Here is a 17,539-nt window from a genome sequence, read left to right on the forward strand (position 1 = left end):
CGCCAGGTGATCGTGAAAACGCAGATGCCGGAGCCCTTGGCAAACCACTGGAAAGCATGCTCCAGTAAGGCTTTGTTCACAGCCGCGTCCCCAGCACCTAGAACAGGGCTGGCGCCAAGCAGGTGGTAAGTAGCTGCTGACTGCATGAAACCACCGGGAGCTGTTCTGCATCTGGGAGTGTTGCGGCCAAGCACCTGCTGACCGCGGCCAGGGCGGCATTTAATTCCCCTGGCAGTCCCGTGCAGTAGAGGATGCCGCTCCCATCACCCAGCGATGAAAACTCAGGCTCAGAGAACATTCGCTAACTTTGATGGAGTCTCAGTAAATGGGTCGGCCTGGGTCCAGGTCCCTGGGGGCCCAAAGTGGAGTTTGGTGAAAGCAACTGGGGAAGGGGCGCCAGGGACCCACCCCGGCCTCAGCGCGTCCCGGGGGCGGGCAGGAGCAGGTGCCCACCCCCCTCCGAGAGCAGCCCCAGCCCCGGCCCCGGCAGCTCGGGCGTGTCCTCGGCCCCCCGCCCTGTCCCCCGTCCCAGGGTCCCCAGCCGTCCCCACCCGCACCCCTACCCCCCCCAGCTCCCGCCAGCGCCCGGCTGCGCTCACCCGGCTGGGCTCCCGCGGCGCTACGTGCTCCCGGCGCGGAGCCCACATTCTCCGCGTGAGGCCCGGGCGCTGCTGGGCGGGCGCCTCCTGGGGCGGGGCGGGGCTGGGCTCCGGGACCCACCCCCGCGCCCCGCCTCCCGCCCCGCCCACACGCGGCGTGGGAACACCCCCGTTTCTCTGGAGCCTGGTGCAGGCTCTCAGAGGGGAAACTGAGGCCCGCCGAACAGGGATGGGGTGAAATGGGCTTAGCTGCTGGTAGGGAAAGGACGCAAAGGCCCTGCGTGCTGGCCTGTCCTGCCGCAAAGTGGTCCTGGAACCCCAAGAAACAGTGTTTCTTCCTTCACCCCCTTACCCATCCATCCGCTCCCCAACACGTTCCTGTCTGTGCAGGATGCCTCCTGCCTTCCCTGCCTTCTTCCTCGTCCACCTGTTCATCATCTCACCTGTTCTTCATCCACCTCGTTGTCTCTTCATCCATCTTCCCACACAATTTTGTTTTTACTATTTTTGTCCACTCATCTATTCATCTTATCCATCCATCCATCCGTCCGTCCGTCATTCCATCCTTCCACCTTATCCATCCAGCCTTCCATCCATCTAATTCATTCCATGTATCTTTCTTGCCTCCTGTCCACCCATCTCTTTCCCCTTCCTTCCTTGCATTCTTCCACCCATTTCTGGGTTCATCTATTCTTGGGGGGGGGTCATTCCGCGTTTAGGGGTGCTTCTTCAGTGCTGGTCCTTCCCTTACGCTGAGGACCAGCTGGATCACACCATCCCTGGAAAACCCCTTTGCAAGGCGCAGTGACAGAGGGGAAGGCATGTGCCCGGCAGCTGGTGCTTCTGAGGGCAGACTCTGAGCCCCAAATGCCACCGACACCTGGTTACTTTGGTCTGAAGAGGCTACTGGGAAGTCTTCGCCCATTGGAGCCTCCTCCGTGGGCATAGGTGGGTGTGGGAAAGAGAAAAGGAAATCTTAGGCAGAACACGCCAGGTGCCAGGTGGTAATCCTCGCAACTCTGTTTTGGCCCAATTTTAGAGTCAGGGGAACAGGTTCAGAGAGATGAAAAGAGGCTTCAAAGCCTGGCGGGAGAAGGCCATGGAGTCAGCCCTGGCGTTAAATCTTGGCTTTGCCACTTTCTTGCTACGTGTCTTTGGGCAGCTACAAGGCTCAGTTTCCTCATCCACAAACTGGAAATTGTGTGTGCTGTACGGCTGTGACGTTGTTGGGCTTGGGGCACACAAGGTATATGCCAACAGTATGGTGCCTGCCCAGTCAGGACTCAACCAAAGGTAGGGGTTATCATTATATGAGAGGTTGGGGTTCACACCCGGGTCCTGTGCTTCACCGCTTCCCCAACCACATCCAAACTGTGTGCATCATTCCGTTTACCAAAACCAGCCTGTCCTCTCCCACCCGCAGGGCCACAGGACTCTTATTCCCAGGTCCGGCTGGCGGCTGTTGTCCTGCTAACAGCATAGTTTACGATACAATAGTTATGAGTTGAATTGTATGCCTCCTTGGCCCCCCAAATCCACATGTTGAAGTCCTAACCACCCAGTACCTCAGAGTGTGGCCTTGGAAATAGAGTCATCTCATATGTAATTAAAGATAAGTAATATAGAGTAGGGCCTGGTCCATTATGACCGGTGTCCTCATGAAAGCCGGAAATTTGGACACACACATGCATACAGGCAGAGCATCGTGTGAAGTTAGGAGTTCTGCCGGTCCTTTAAACTCGGACTTGCAGCCTCCTGAACTGGAAACAATACATTCCTGTTGTTTCAGCCACTCAGTTTGTGGTACTTTGTTACAGTAACACTAGCAAAGTGATAGAAACACCACAGGCCATTTTCTCTGTTTGTAGAGGTGAGTGAAACGGCAGCTATCCGAGAGAGTGACCAGACTGAGATCCACTGGGGCAGGGGTTATGGTCACTGCTGCTTCCCTGAGCCCAGCACTGAGCCTGGCCAAAGCCTGGGCTTGTCAAGCCTTAGTGAACTGTGGGGTTTTTTTGGAAACACCTTGAATTTTACAACTTTGCCTAGATGAAGATATAGAATATTTCCAGCACTTCAAACGTCCCCAGTATGACTCTCACAATCACTATTCTGACTTTTGTTGCCAACAAGAGTTTTGCTTGTTCCTGGACTTCATATAAATAGAATTACTATGTATTTTTCTTTTGCCTGGCACTGATCATGAGATGGATGTATATTGTTGAAAGTAGTTATAGCTCATTATCTAATTATTTATATTATTTATTTGTTTGTTTGTTTGTTTATTTATTTATATTTTTAGAGAAAGGTAGGGGGGAAAGGGCAGAGGGAGAGGGAGATACAGAATCTTAAGCAGGCTCCACACCCAGCAAGAGCCCAATGTGGGGCTTGATCTCATGACCAAGAAGTCATGACCTGAGCAGCAATCAAGAGTCAGGCACTTAACCTACTGAGCTATTTAAAAAACTTTTTTGGGGGTGCCTGGGTGGCTCAGTCGGTTAAGCAGCCAACTTCGGCTCAGGTCATGATTTCGCGGTCTGTGAGTTCAAGCCCTGCGTCTGACAGCTCAGAGTCTGGAGCCTGCTTTGGATTCTGTGTCTCCCCCGTTTGCTCTCTGTCTTTCAAAAATGAATAAATGTTAAAAGAAAAAAACCTTTTTTTTGATGTTTATTTTTGAGAGAGAGAGAGAGAAAGAGCACAAGTGGGGAAAGGGCAGAGGGAGAGGGAGACAAAGAATCCAAAGCAGGCTCCATGCTCTGAGCTGTCAGCACAGGGCAGGATGTGGAGGAGACCCCTGAGCTGAAGTGGAAGTCAGACACGACTGAGCCACCCAGGGGCCCCTACTGAACTATTTTTGAAATGGATGTGTAGAAATGTACACTGTACATATGTACAAATGTATCATAAATGTATCAAACTGTACAAATGTACAAATGTGTCACAATTTATTTGTCCATTCTAGCATTGGTAGGACATTTAGGTAGTTTCCAATTTGGGGCTTTTATGAATAAAGTTGTTGTGAAGACATTCTTGTGTATGTCTTTTATGGAATGTATGCACCTGTTTCTCTTGGAGCAGAATTGCTAGGTCAGCAATCCACTGGGTGGGGTCCCCATCCCAGCAACGCCGGAGAGTTCTAGCTGCTCTGTATCTTGATACTGTCAGTCTTTTTACTTTTTGCCATTCTGGTGGGCATGCAGTGGTATATCATTAAGGGTTTTTGTTTTTTAAGCTTGTTTATTATGAGATAGCATGAGCAGGGGACGGGCAGATAGAGAAGGAGAGAGACAGAAAATCTCAAGCAGGCTCCACACTGTCAGCACAGAGTCTGACTCAGTGCCCGAACCCACAAACTGTGAGATCATCACCTGAGCCAAAATCAAGAGCTAGATGTTCAACCAACTGAGCCACCCAGGCGCCCCTGTTGTTGTGGTTTTAATCTGCATGTCACTGATGGGTAAGCCTGTTGAGCACCTTTTCATATACCTATTGTCTATTTGCACCTGTTTGAGTGTTTTGTCCATTTCAAAACATTAGGATATTTCTCTGTTTCTTATTGATTTGGAATTCTTCATATATTCTGCATGACTCTTTAAAAAAAAGTTTTATGTATTTTTGAGAGAGAGTGCATGCACCCATGTGTGGGAGGGGGACCCCCCGATAGAGAGGGGGACCAGAAGCCAGCTCTATGCACTGACAGCAGCAACCTCAACCTGGGGCTCCAACTCATGAACCATGAAATCATGACCTAAGCCGAAGTCGGACGCTCAACTGACTGAGCTACCAGGTGCCCGTGCATATGAGTCTTTTACTAGCATTTTATATCACCAAAAATTTACACACACACACAGACAAATCATCACTTCAGCTTAAAAGTCATTTTGATTCTATTTAATTAAATAAAAGCAATTTTTTCTCATCTCAGGAAATCACTCCAGACCACATAATACATGAGACAGTCATTTCATATGTACACAGCAGCGCCGGGCCCAGTGGACCCAATCCAATTTTCACCCGCTTGAGCAGGGCAGACCTTAATTCAGTTTGGTTGAACAGGTAGGGGGCAGGTGGTAAGTCTCACTGGTTTTTGCTCCCAAGATGGGCTGATGGTGAATCTGCATCACCCCCCCTGGACCAGGGTGGTGGGAAGCAGAGGGTGAGGGGACCAGGGCAGAAATAACAAGCTCTGGCTGGTTTCCAGAGCCGGACTCCCACAGCTAAGCTGGATGCTCACAGTTTACTACGTCTGCCCCTGTGGCAGGTTCTGGGGACCTAGGACACCAGCCTCATCCTGGGGGAGCTCACAGCCAAGAAAAAGAGTTGGCAAAGGGAGTAAGGAAGGATGGTAAGGAGTGCTAGGCATCATAAATGCTAAGTGTCACTGCCGTGAAAACAGATGTTTGGTCCGGATGCAGTGGGAGGAAGGCTAGAGGCTCCAAGCTCTTGATGGGTCCCAGGGACATCTTCACAGTGGAGCTGATGCCATATGAGTTGTGCCTTGATGGATGAGCAGGAGTCACCAGGCAGAGGGGGTAAGAAGGGCGTTTCCAGGCAGGGCTTGGTACAAGGCTTTCTAGCGAGTGATAATTCTGTGGCTGGAGTGTAGGGTGTGCTGGGGGACAGGGCAGGAACATTAGAGTGGACCTGAGATGTCAGAGCATTCCCTCCCTCAGCTTCCAGAGAGCCCCGGTGCCTGGGATCATGTTTCCTGGGGATGAACTCTGGGTTACAGCTTTCTAGGATACCTCACCCTCAGGGCCAGTGTGTGCTGAGCGAGTGATTATTTGTAAGACGGCCTTTCAGTTTAGAGGAATCATTATTTCCAATCCCTCCCTCCCTCCCCATAGTTACTACTACCCATGACACTGAGCATGCTGCCTCATCCTTGGTGGATACTTATGAGACAGAGAGCTCATCACCTCCTCTTACCTGAGCTCATCACCTCCTCTTACCTGAGAACCCTTCTCTAGAAAAGAGTGACATTTGGTTCTGTGTTGTTTTTCTTCTGGAGTTGAGACCTAGTGGACAGGAGATGAAGCGAGGAGGTCCCCCTGACGCCCAGATTTCTGGGCCTGGTGGGGAGAAGCAGGCAGGAGCTCTTGCAGGAAGGCTGTGCCATCACCAGGGTGGGCCCAAGTCTTGATGAGGCCCAGGGTCTGGGTGGGCTAGAGCCACGAGGCAGCTGTGAGGGGCTGCTCGAAGGGCATACCTGAAGGATTGGGCCTTCCAGAGGAAGCTTCTGGCCTTGGTGATCTCTTGGGCCAATCTTCTCAAATCATCTCCTTCAAATAGTGGCAATATGGGGTCCTTGGAAAGGGGAAATGAGTGTGAAATTAGATCCACTCAATGACTGGGTGCAACCTGAAAATCCAAAATCTCAGGAAAAAAAAAATTAGAGCTAATCAAATGCAGCCTCCTACCCAGTGCAGGCAATCTGTGGGCCTCGGTTTGCATACCTCCAGAGACAAGGAGCTCACCACCTGCCAAGGTAGCTACTTTGCAAGTGGAACACTTTGAGGTAAGGTGTCTGAGAGTCAGCGGGGTGGGTAGCGGCGAACCAAGGTGTTCACTGGACTTCACGGCAGTCGGCGCCTCTCTTCTCAGTAGAACAGAAGTGGAACATGCTCCTTATCTCACTGTTACCCAGTGAGATCTATTCTGCCCTTTCCCTATTGCTTCTAGTAAAACAGCTGCACAGGCAGCTTTTCGCTTGTGTCAGCCAGTGGAATTCCAGAGGCTAGAGTTAGAGACACAAGTGCTCACGATCAGCAAGAGAATGTACGAAAGAAAGAGGCTCCCTCTGTCCTTCGCAGCAGGAGAGGAATGATCCCATTCTGCATCTGGAGACTATTCATAGAACCTGATTTTTTGTGGCATCAAACTGAGGACTTTTGCAACACTGTCAAGTTTGTTTTCCTGGGTTATAAGGACGGGTGAATATTTGTTACTGTCACTTGTTCTGTTCTCTGAACTATTTGTAGTATTTATCCCTAGAAGACGTATTTGAACGAAGGAGTCCTGCAAAGCACTTGACCTCACAAATTAGGCCATGTCCTGTGGCAGTCATCTTTAAGCTCCAAAAAGAGGTTCTGGAATTCTGGTCGGTTGTCTTACGTGATGATTTGTTGCCTTGAAAATGTTCTGAGAGCACCATGCTCCCAAAAGGTATAAACACGTGCCTAGCTTTTCAGTCAGACCGGGAGAGGATCCTTGGTATTCTCGTATCTGGCATGTGTGATAGAAACTGTGACTTTACCAGATTTATTACTTAGATCATTTGAATATCTGTGTTTCAATGAATTGAACACAGGGACACAGAAATAAGCAGGACTTATAGCAAAGAGGTTAAGAGCATGAGTGTCTGGGCTGACTTTACCATTTGCTATGTCTTTAGGTGTATTCCTGTCCCTTACTGAGCCTATTTATTCATCCGTTTAATGGGTATAATAGTGGTTAAGGGGATTGAAAGGGGTAGTCTGTATAAAGCAATGGACCTGCACAAGTAAGTGCAATGAATGTGAACTGTTCTGTTAGTAAATAACACCTCCACGGGCACCTGGCTGGCTCTGTAGGCAAAGAATGTGACTCTTAATCTCAGGGTTGTGAGTTCAAGCCCCGTATTGGGTGGTTGGGTGTAGAGATTCATTGATTGATTGATTGACTAAATAAATAACACCTCCAAGCTCTGTGGCTTTCCCACTCCGAGGAGAGCCAGCCTCGAGGAAGAGCAGCAGGGAAACACAGCCCTTTCTAGCCAATACTTTGTATTCTCACAAGAGAAGCAGAGATCTTTTCAGGTAGGGGGGAATGACGTTATATCGAGACATCTGAACAGACACTGAACAGGTCGCTCCACAACCTACCCTTTCGTCCACGAAGCCCCTGGTCAGCAGGCCGTGGATTTTGAAGAGTGTGTCCTCATCAACAGGGCAGTGATAGCGGGCCCCCGTGAGGGAGGCTAGATTTCTCAGGAAGTCAACCGCCGCCCTAGTTGGGAGAACAGATGTTCTGAGGCCGGCCCGCTGACTGGCCAGGCAAGTTCCCTCTGCACCCCTAGCCTGTGGGGAGCTTAAGTCTGTGCGGCAGTGGGCCCTGGACCCTGAGGCCCTGTGCCACTGAGACCACGTTGGCATCACCAAGCCCACCCCCGTCAGTTTATGGGTGAGGCAGCTGCTGCACGAAGCAGATTCCCTGCTTCAGGGTCGCCAGCTAGTGGGAAAGCACACAGCCAGCACATGTTCCTTAATTGGACACGGAGCCAGTGCCTGCTACTACGTGTTGGGGCTGGCAGGGACACAAGCGTGGCCTTTATGAAGCTCGTGGTTTAGACAGATCAAATATGCACCAAAGCGGGGCGCCTGGGGGGCTCAGTTAAGTGTCTGACTTTGGCTCAGGTCATGATCTCATCATTCTAAGTTTGAGCCCCACTCAGAGCCTGGAGCCTACTTCAGATTCTGTGTCTCCCTCTCTCTCTGCCCTCCCCTGTTCACTCTCTCTCTGTCTCTCTCAAAAATAAACATTAAAAAAAATTCACCAAAGTAATCACAGTTTCGCCAAAAACATTCAAGTCTTTTTCTGAAGGAGCAGAATCTCTCTTTTCCAACACATGTTCCTCTGTGGTGATCGTTTATAAAAAAATAACCGTGGCAATGCTACTTTAAACATTTTTCCCATCAATTTTCACAAATGTGCTCCGAGAAAGATCGGGAGGGCGAAGACCACACGTGACCGTGGGAATGGACGCAAATCCATTCTCATACTGGATAAAGTCAGGACGGCGGTGCCTGAGAGGGGCAAGCTGGAGGTGGAGGGAGGGCTTTCACTCTGATGTAACGCCTGTCTGCACCCTCCTCATTTCTCACTCACAGAGTTGGGCCCCGGAGAGATTGGGGTCTAAAGTGAGTCCCTGGACTGGGCCAGCTGCTCACATGTGTACCTCACACACGCAGCCGTGGGAAAGGCGTACAGTTCAGCCCCTGCTCCTTCTTGCCCACCTGCCTGAGCAGTTCAGGGAAATGGTGTGCAGTTTCAGATCTCTTTCCTCCTTGAGTCTTTGGACTTCATTCAGAATAAGGCTGCAGCTTGTATCTGGCTTCCCGTCGGTCAGGAGGTACAATCCTTCCACATCGTGAAAACTAAAGGCTTTCTGAAAGAGAGCGGGAGGATGGTCTGGCTCAGGGCTAGGCACTAACCAGGAAGGGCAAAAACGAATCGCCTGCTGTCCCCAAGGGAAGTAGTTCTGATTAGATCCCACTGACTTGTCCATTTAGAGTGAGAGACTCTCCCCTCCCCCCTTTCGGCTATCACAGACCAAGGAAGCTGCCAAGGTCTAGGAGAAAGCATGGCGCACTTCTGGGCTGGTTAACCCCAGCAAGTCACTTAACCTCTCTGAGCCTCTGTGCCTTCAACTCTAAAGTGAGAACGAGGATCACTTTCTCACCAGGTTGTCGGGACAATGAAATAAAGTAACACTTCATAGATCTAAAAGTGCTCTTTGTAATTTGAAAGCATAATGCGGGATCGGTAGAAGGGGTGATGGTATTTCTGTTTTGCTACGGAGTCGGGCTCAGGGGCAGAACTTGCCAGTAATGCTTGCAAGACTGAGGTGCTCCCCTGAGCACGCAGGTGGGTCACCCACTGCATAGCCTCGTGACAGGCTGCATCTGTGGTCTCCACCAGAGTGTCCCTCCACAGCTGTAGGTCCTCCGCAAAGCTGAGCAGGTTAAACCTGGGGAGGGGAGTGGAAAAGGTAGGGGCAGAGAGAAGGTGAAAGAGATGGGTTAGAAGATGCCTGGGTGAAGTAACCTCTGTGAGGACCATGCAAGCCTATCAGTGTCAAGACCCTACATCGAGCCCCGGGGCCCCTCGGGGAGAATGAGAAGGAGGAGGTACACGCTGACGATTCTAGATGCAGATGAAATAGATCGGCACCCCACCTCTGCGCCACTTACAGGTCATGTGATCTCTGGCAAATTACTTAACCTCTCTAAGCCCTAATTTCCTTTTCTGAAAATTGGGGATAATAATGGAAATACCTCACTGGGGCACTGTGAGGATTGAATGAAATCATGCACGTAAAGTGCTTGGCACACAGCAAGTGCTCAATAAATGTTTGCTGTTATAAGGCAAGGATGAGTCCCAGTCTAGGACCAGTCTCCTACCGTCTCCTAGGGTCAATTTTTCTGGGTAGAGAAAACAACCCCAAACCCCAATCTCTTAAAAAAATCAAGTTCAGCTGAAATCTACAATTGAAGGCCATCTGCTGGTTCCTTTGCTCTGTTTGCAATGGTCCCTGGGCCAGAGGTGGATTTCTGAAGGCTGCTTTATTTCTGCAACAGGACGCAGTGTTACTGCTCAAATAAGCTACAGCTCCAGGCTTGTGAGCGGTGAGGAGGGAAGCCCAGTGAACTTCCCCTTTGATCTTCTTGCCTCACAGCCACTCGCCCCCTTCCCTCTCACCTGTTACAGCGCTTCCTGCCCCGCACCCACTCGCCCCCTGCCTGTCACCTGTCACAGTGCTTGCGCAGCTGTTCCCAAATCAGCAGAATCAGCTCCGTCTTCACCTGCTGCAGGTAGGGGCCCATGGATCCCGAAGTGTCCACCAGGATGCACACTTTGCTCTCCAAAATGGTGCCAAATAATCGGCGGCTCCCTGCTCCGAGGGCGTGGGGGCAGAGGCAGGGAAGGAGTGAGGGGTCGCTCCTGCCACTGCTGGTTTTTCTCGCGGCAGCTATCAAATACAAGGTCTACCAAATACACCTGTTGCCTCACTGGTCGACAATCAGATGTTAGCCCACTGGGAGATGGCCTTTGTGATGTTGTCGAGGGGTGAGGGGCGTCAGTTGTCCAAGGGCAGAGCCGGTCAGTGGCCTGGGCTTTGGGACATCACAGTTTCAGCTGTGTCTTTGCCTGTGATCTGTGATCACCTGCACAAGTGGTTGTAACCACTCTGGCCTGAGTTTCCTCATCCCTACAGTTAAGCGCCTGGACTAAGTGGTGTTACGGTATTGTTTGGGGCTGGAAAAGATGTTATGGAGCACGGTGTCCGTCAGCTGGTCAACAGACATCAGCGGAGCCCGGCACTGTGCAAAGTGTGATGGAGAGAGGCTGCCTGGCCTCCTGGAGCTGAGAGTTGGGCAGGCAAGACAGATGTTAAATCCACAGCTATGGCTCTCCGAGGGTCATGACAGAGCAGTAGTGGGAAGAATCTGAGTTCGGTGGGTGAGCTACCACTGCAGGATGGGCAGCTAGCAGACGAAAGAGGTGAAGGTGTGGAAGGAACAGCCTGGGCAAGCCTGGGCCAGAGGAGAGGAGCATGGCATGCTCAAGGACAGAGAGAGAGACTCTCTGGAAGGAATCAGGAGGACTGGGATGGAGACCCTTGCCAGGGTCACACAGACTGGCAGTGACCACTGAGAAACCCATGTCCTCCAACCCACACTTTAGTCAGACAACCACTAACCCTAGCCTTTAGTTTCACGAGGCTAAATACAGAAGTGACCCAGGGGAAAGCCGAAGAACAGAAGACAACGCATCCAGCGTTCTCGAATCACGCCTCAGCGACCTTCCTGGAGGCAGTCGTAGAAAAAAATGGAAAAACTGCCACAGAAAAGATCTGCTGCTTTCCAGGAAAAGATGGACTGAGCTGGCTGGACCCACTGGCCGGGAACCTTCCAGGACTCATCTGGGGTGTTCCCTGGCAGTGCTCATGTCCACATGACAAGAGAGGGGCCATCCTGACATGGGAGACGTTCCATGAAGATGGCCAGCCAGCCAGTTGAGTCGAGGAAACTCCAACTGCAAACGGCTGGCCGATCCGTCTTAGGAACCAGATGGTGGAAACAGTGCGAGCCACCAAGCCCCGTCGTTTTGACCTCCTGCATCTCTCTGACTCTGCCCACTCCGTCCACCTCTACCATCCCCACCTCTCCCAGCTAGCCCAGTCTTTCACCCGGGCTACTACGAGCTCTATCCCCTCAACAATTTGTATTCCATGCAGAACCAGGGCGATGATTGCTGATGCTAACTTGATCATTTCCCCCTTATTTAAAACATTTAGTGGCTTCGATTGCTCTTAGGATAAAGGACAAAGACTGGGCATGGCCTCATCTCTCTGGGATGGTCTCATTCTTACTCTCCCTCGTCCTCAGCCACACAGGCTTCCTTTTAGTCCTTACACTCAGCACTGACTGCCCCCCCCCCCCCCCGCCAGCCCCCAGCACCTCAACATGCCTGTCTTTTCTCTCTTTGCCCAGGTAACATCTATTCACTCTTCAGATCTTGGCTCCTCAGGGAAGCCTCCTGTGATTTTCCTATCCGGGCCCACTGCCCCTCTTAGAGGCTCTCACTGCCCATGCCTATCTCCTCCCTACACACGTCACTGTTGTGACATTAGACTTGTCTGTGGGACTCTTTGGTTAACGTCTGTCTCCTAGACCATATGCTCCACGAGCTCAGGGACCGTGTTGGGTGTTGCCTTCCACCATCTCCCCAGCACCTGGCGGGAGAGCAACACACATTTGTTGAATAATGAACGAGTGAATAAGTGAAGCAGCCCTGGGTGTGGAAGTGTTGGTGGTGTTTTGAAGTACTGGGTGGCACTGGGGTGGCAGCATTGCTGATCTTCACACCCTTCCCAGCAGCAAGTGTGCATTGTGATTGGAGAGAGGCACACAACCTCTTTGCCCCCGTGTCAGCCTCTGACACGACAACTACACGTGGCTCTGGCAGCGCCCTCCAGAGGCTTTGGAAAGCAGCAGTCATCACTATACCCCACTGCACATGGTCTGTTTTACCAGGTTCTACTGCAGAGGATCGGATCTAATGAATCTGTGTGGGACCCTGAGGAGCCCACATAGGGACCTCTATAAAAGCCTCCCTCCTTCCTTCCTCCTGTTGTCCCAGGAACCCTCCAGGCCCCAAAGCCTAAACACTCTCCTGTCCAGCTCCGGCTATCTGCCTGGCCTCTTGAACTTGATGCTTCCGGCCGCCTCTTGATCTCCAGCCCACCCTCCTCTAGGGTGTGAGTCTGGCTCTCCTGGGCCAGCCCTGCTGTCCACCTGCCCTGGAGGGGCCTTGGTGCCCTCTGTAAAGAAGAACAGGGGATTCTTCTCTGTCAGGACTCCCTCTCATTTCTGCCTTTGTAGACAAGTTCTATGAGGGTCAAATCAATGTTGAATTGAGCCTCTTGAGAGAAAGCCCCTCAGTCACATCCAGGAAGGCAAGGGGCGGGACATGGCCTTGCAGGGTGGGCCTGGACAGGCCTGGATCCCTTCTGGTGCCCACCGGCCCATGCTCCACCTCCCTATCATCCGGCACCTTGCCTGACCTTGGAATCCAGAAATCATGTTGTAACTGGATGACCTTTCTGGCCTCATCCCTGACCTGTGCACCTGGTCTGGGAAGGACTGACCCTCATCCCTGGGTTGACCTTGTACTTCCCTTCATGCCCCTCCACCCTCCAGGACAGCAGGCAGGCTCACCAGACAGCAGCCACTGCAGCCTCTGGACATAGCGCCTCATCACCTTCTCCAGACATGTGATGTATGCTTCCATTTCCCTGGGCGTCCACTGGATATGTCTCACTACCCCCTGGATTAAGACAAGCCAAGGCAAACTTTGCCCCATCAGCTTTCTTCATATCCCCATCATCTCCTTAAATAGTTTAGTTGGTTGTGGTTAATAATTTCCAAAAACCTCTATTAGGCATATATATATTTGCTTAAAGGCTTTTTCTTTTACCAAACCACTAGATTTATGGTTCTAGAAGGAGTAGGGGAATTGGGATGATGGTTTTGTGGCACATGCAGCCACTGAAATAATAAAAAACATAGCATCTCTAAATTTTAAATTAGAAAACACTTCATGGTAGGATGGGAAGTCCATAAATGTCAAACTAAAAGATGACCTTAGATGGAGAAGGGGACGGCATGATAAAACCCCCATAAAATCCTTCTGGTGAATAATTTTGCATTTGGTGGCTACTTTTGGCTTTCTAGTTTCCCCTAACATCAATAACGTCACGTAAAATGGCAAGGACAGAAAATGGGGTCTTCCAAAAACAAAAATAAAAACAGCATGATTCATTTTTCATTTGTACTAAATTTATTTGTTCCAGTGTTTTAGCAATGAAAAAATTATCCCCAAACTAGAAGCTAGAAAACACTCCCCCCCCAGGGGAGGAGGGAACCCCCTGATGCTCCCCATCTTAACAGAATCATCAGCAATATTGGGGTACAGAGTTCTGCTGAGTTCTTCAGCCAGTACCCTATTCTCAGCAACTATTTTGTGTGTGTTTGGTTTTTAAAAATTTTTATTTTAGAGACAGAGAGAGAAAGAGCAGGGGGAAGGAGTAGAGGGAGAAGGAGAGAGAGAAAATCTTAAGCCGGCTCCATGAGGGGCTCGATCACACTACTCTGGGATCATGACCTGAGCTGACCTGGGATCATGACCAGAGTCAAAATCAAGAGTCAACCGATTGAGCCATCCAGGAGCCCACCTCAGCAACTATTTCTAATTCTCACTCCATGGAGCCCTTCTAGCTCTGGAAAATGGTGTCAGGCACCCTAAGGAGTTGACTTTTCTTCCAACAGTATCTGCATCCCTATGTGCCAAGAACAGTCCCAATTTTGGATAGAAGCAGGAAGAGAAGCCATGTACATTCTCATGGAGTTCTCACCAACACATTGTGCCATTTGAAGCTGATCACAGGCAGGAGGTGGGAGAAAAGAAACAATAGCAACAAAAACCATGACTTACATTGATCTCTATACTGGGCAGGATGTTGCAGTATTTGGCTGACGCCAGCCCCTGGGCTGACTTCTGATGAGTGCAGCTGGGACCGATGTATCTGGAGATTTCCATCCTCAGTTTTTTGAGCCCATAATTTGCTACCCACTGTAGAATAAAAGAAAGAACTATTATCTTGGGTAATGTAGACTTAATCGAATGATGGTCTGACTCATCTATTAAAATGTTGTATTTGAAATCTGTCTCGTGTTTGCAGTGTGGGGTTTCTAGGTCTTCATGGAGCACCCAGGGCATGTAGATTCCTTCCCCTGCACTGGGGAGAGATGCACAAGAAATACCGGCAACAGGGAACCTGCTACTTTCTAGTCTGGTGGACGCTGTTGCTTTTCCAATAGCCATTTCAACTCTCTCCCACAAAATTTGAGTGGAAAGCCATGACTAGTCTGAAGTTCAGACTCTAAACCAATTAGGGTGATCTCTGTCTCCTTGTCACGGTGAGAGATACAAGAACGGGCAGGCTCACGGCAATCAAGCATGGCTCCAGGATCGATTCAGGCTCCAGTCAGAACCAAGCTCAGACTCTTACTGAATGGTTGTGGAAAGAGACTCTCATCGAATGGTTGTATCTTCAGGATATGAACAAGAAGGGGGATTTGTCCTGCCTGCAGCCAGAAGGTTCTGACACTACTAAGTGCTTTACCCAAAATATACTTCAATTAGTCATCAATCCTAGCAGATATACAACTGGATTCATTTTACAAATGGGGACACTGAGATTGGGTGTAGCTAAATGACTTGCCCAAGATCACCCAGCTAGGAAGCAGTAGACCCAGGTTTCCAACACAGGTCTATTTAAACTCTTTCCCCATCTGCCACACTAAGCAGCCATTGTGAGCACATGCCTCTCCACGTCCAAGTATGTCCACCTACCTACGAGTGGAAGGTTGGCGGAAGGGATTATTACTTGAGGGGTATGTGCAGGTCCCAAGAACTTAATACCTCCTGGCTTGAGCAAACTGCATCCTTCCTGGGCAACTGGATAGAAGAGCTAACCCTTCGTATTCCCCTTCCTTGAGGGTATTTCTTGTAGACCGAGCCTAGGAGAAACAGAGTGAGGTTACCTCGTGCACCTCTCTTCCCTCTCCCCTCCACTCCCCTCTTGGGCTTCCTTTTGCATTTAATTTCTCTGTCAATCAAATCAGCTGGAAAATTCCTTAGGCCAATTTGCTGAAGGGTAGAGGGAGGCTGTTAGGTGGATCAGGGGAAGCGTTGGGACCTCGCCTCTCTACACATCAGTGAATCGTTACTGGGAGACTTGTACCATTTTGCAGCAATCAATTGTGGGGGGGGGGGAGTGGGTAGGGACCCGAGGACACTCATCTCCACTCCCTTCCCAATTTCCCAATCAGCCTCAGAGCTGAGGACACTGCTCTGATGGAGGATGAGCGGTGTCAAGAACTTGCACGCCCATTTCCCTGGACTGGGAGACCTGAGTGGTTTGAGGATACGCCTGCTCCGGAGACACTGCTGCCCGCGTCCTGGGACAGCTGGAGGGGTCTCCCTACCCACGGGCCTGCTGACCTTACAGTTCTTACAGGGCCATCCAGACATCTGTGTAACCTCCCGCTTACCCACGTTATTCCCCGTCTCCGTATAAAACAGTGAGAGAGATGTCTCTGCTTCCCTCCACTTGGTCTTCCTCCTCCGTTCTGCGGTCCCTTCTTTCACTGGCTGGGCTGAAGCTGGAGGAAAATTGGCCTGTTGGCTGGAGCAGCCTCGTGGGGTCATGCGGTGACGCTGTCCAGCTTGTCTGGAAGACTTGTCAATTTCAGCTATGCTCTGCCCTTGAAATAGGCCTCCAAAATGGCCTTGAGGTCCTCAGGGACTACCCCCAAGTCTTCTGGCTTCACCTGCATCGGCAACAGCTAAAGCTGCCGTTTACCAAGTACTGATGTGTGCCAGGCATGGCGCTAAGTGCTTTCCGTAACCCGTATTATCTTATCCTCAACGTGCCCCAGTTTATAGTCAAGGCGAGTGGGGCCCAGGGTCCGTAAGGGCACAGCAAAGATTCTACCCAGGTCTTGCTGACTCCACAACTCTGCTCTGAACCATTCTGCTATGTCTTTGACATTAGAAATAAGATACACGGGGGCGCCTAGGTGGCTCAGTCAGTCAAGCATCCGACTCTTGATCTTGGCTTGCGTCTTGATCTCACGGATCGTGAGTTCGAGCCTCACATCGGGCTCTGTGCTGGCGGCACAGAGCCTGCTTGGGATTCTCTCTCCCTCTCTTTCTGCCCCTACCCCTCCCTCCCTCCCTCTCTCAATAAACTTAAAAAAATTAATAAGATACATGGTCTTACTTCTATGAGCTGAATACTTAAATAAAAATACTGAGGCCCTGTCATGACCAGCTGGCACTGGTCATTATCCTTAGCCGGTCTTGGGCCTAAATTTCTTTATCAGTGAAATGGGGAACTAATAGATTACCTGTCACACAGGACTGATTATCGTAAGCTTTACTTGGGACAATCTTAGCAGAGGGGTGAGCACATGAAAAAGACTCATGATCATCAGTCATTTTGGTTACCATTATAATTAATACATGTCTTGGCCATGCCCTCCACCCCCCTACCCACCAGCCTGAGCACGGTCACGCTTACCTGGTGGGACGCCTGCTTTGCCACTAAGTGGCCGCCATGTCAGAGCTTCCAAGGGGGAGCTCTTCTCTCTGTCACGGTCATCTTTAAGGCTCTAGAAAACAGGCCGTCTTTCCTATCAGTGGCCTGTTCTCTGTAGCAGGCCCAGACCATGTGTAGCTTACTCCCATCCCAGGGGTTGTGTTTCTGGAAGGTTCTGCCCACGTGGGCACTGCCCTCATTCAAAGAACTCCACCAGGTTCCAGGAGCCAGCCTAGAGGCATCGCCTTCCCCTGCCTTCCCAAATTCTGGGATGAAACCCCAGTCTCAGCCTGTCCGTTAGGAAGCCATGCAGGGAGGGGCCTATGGGAGTCGATTCCTCTGACATGTGTGCCCCATCTCCTGCAGCAGATTCAGAGGCGACTGGGTTTTGAGGTGAAACATTGTGTGCGTGCGTGTGTGTGTGTTTAATAACAGGGAGGGAGGGCATGCTAGCACACCCGTGGGATTTGCCAGAACTTGCTTCAGTTACCACCCTTCTTCCTAGGACTGG

General features: G+C 50.7%; 1 protein-coding gene across 10 annotated transcripts in view; it reads right to left on the reverse strand.

The window, feature by feature from the left end:
• Positions 1-4,462: 4,462 nt before the first annotated feature.
• VWA3A (von Willebrand factor A domain containing 3A) overlaps positions 4,463-17,539 on the reverse strand; it is a 61,322-nt gene continuing 48,245 nt past the window's right edge. For 9 of the 10 annotated variants that reach the window (XM_042972141.1, XM_015538355.2, XM_042972140.1 and 6 more), the window contains 12 exons: positions 17,011-17,101; positions 15,980-16,090; positions 15,348-15,445; positions 14,358-14,495; positions 13,082-13,190; positions 10,107-10,251; positions 9,183-9,327; positions 8,594-8,745; positions 7,463-7,586; positions 5,809-5,906; positions 5,552-5,617; positions 4,463-5,211 (listed from right to left, as the gene is read on the reverse strand). In XM_042972141.1, the coding sequence (XP_042828075.1) occupies positions 5,566-5,617; positions 5,809-5,906; positions 7,463-7,586; positions 8,594-8,745; positions 9,183-9,327; positions 10,107-10,251; positions 13,082-13,190; positions 14,358-14,495; positions 15,348-15,445; positions 15,980-16,090; positions 17,011-17,101 (1,263 nt within the window). In that variant the 3' untranslated portion in view covers positions 4,463-5,211; positions 5,552-5,565. Of the gene's footprint in view, positions 5,212-5,551; positions 5,618-5,808; positions 5,907-7,462; positions 7,587-8,593; positions 8,746-9,182; positions 9,328-10,106; positions 10,252-12,456; positions 12,685-13,081; positions 13,191-14,357; positions 14,496-15,347; positions 15,446-15,979; positions 16,091-17,010; positions 17,102-17,539 lie in introns of those variants that run through there. The other variant, XM_042972142.1, reaches the window with a different exon arrangement.

The sequence above is a fragment of the Panthera tigris genome, chromosome E3 (assembly GCF_018350195.1).
Source record: "Panthera tigris isolate Pti1 chromosome E3, P.tigris_Pti1_mat1.1, whole genome shotgun sequence".
Classification (NCBI taxonomy): domain Eukaryota; kingdom Metazoa; phylum Chordata; class Mammalia; order Carnivora; family Felidae; genus Panthera; species Panthera tigris.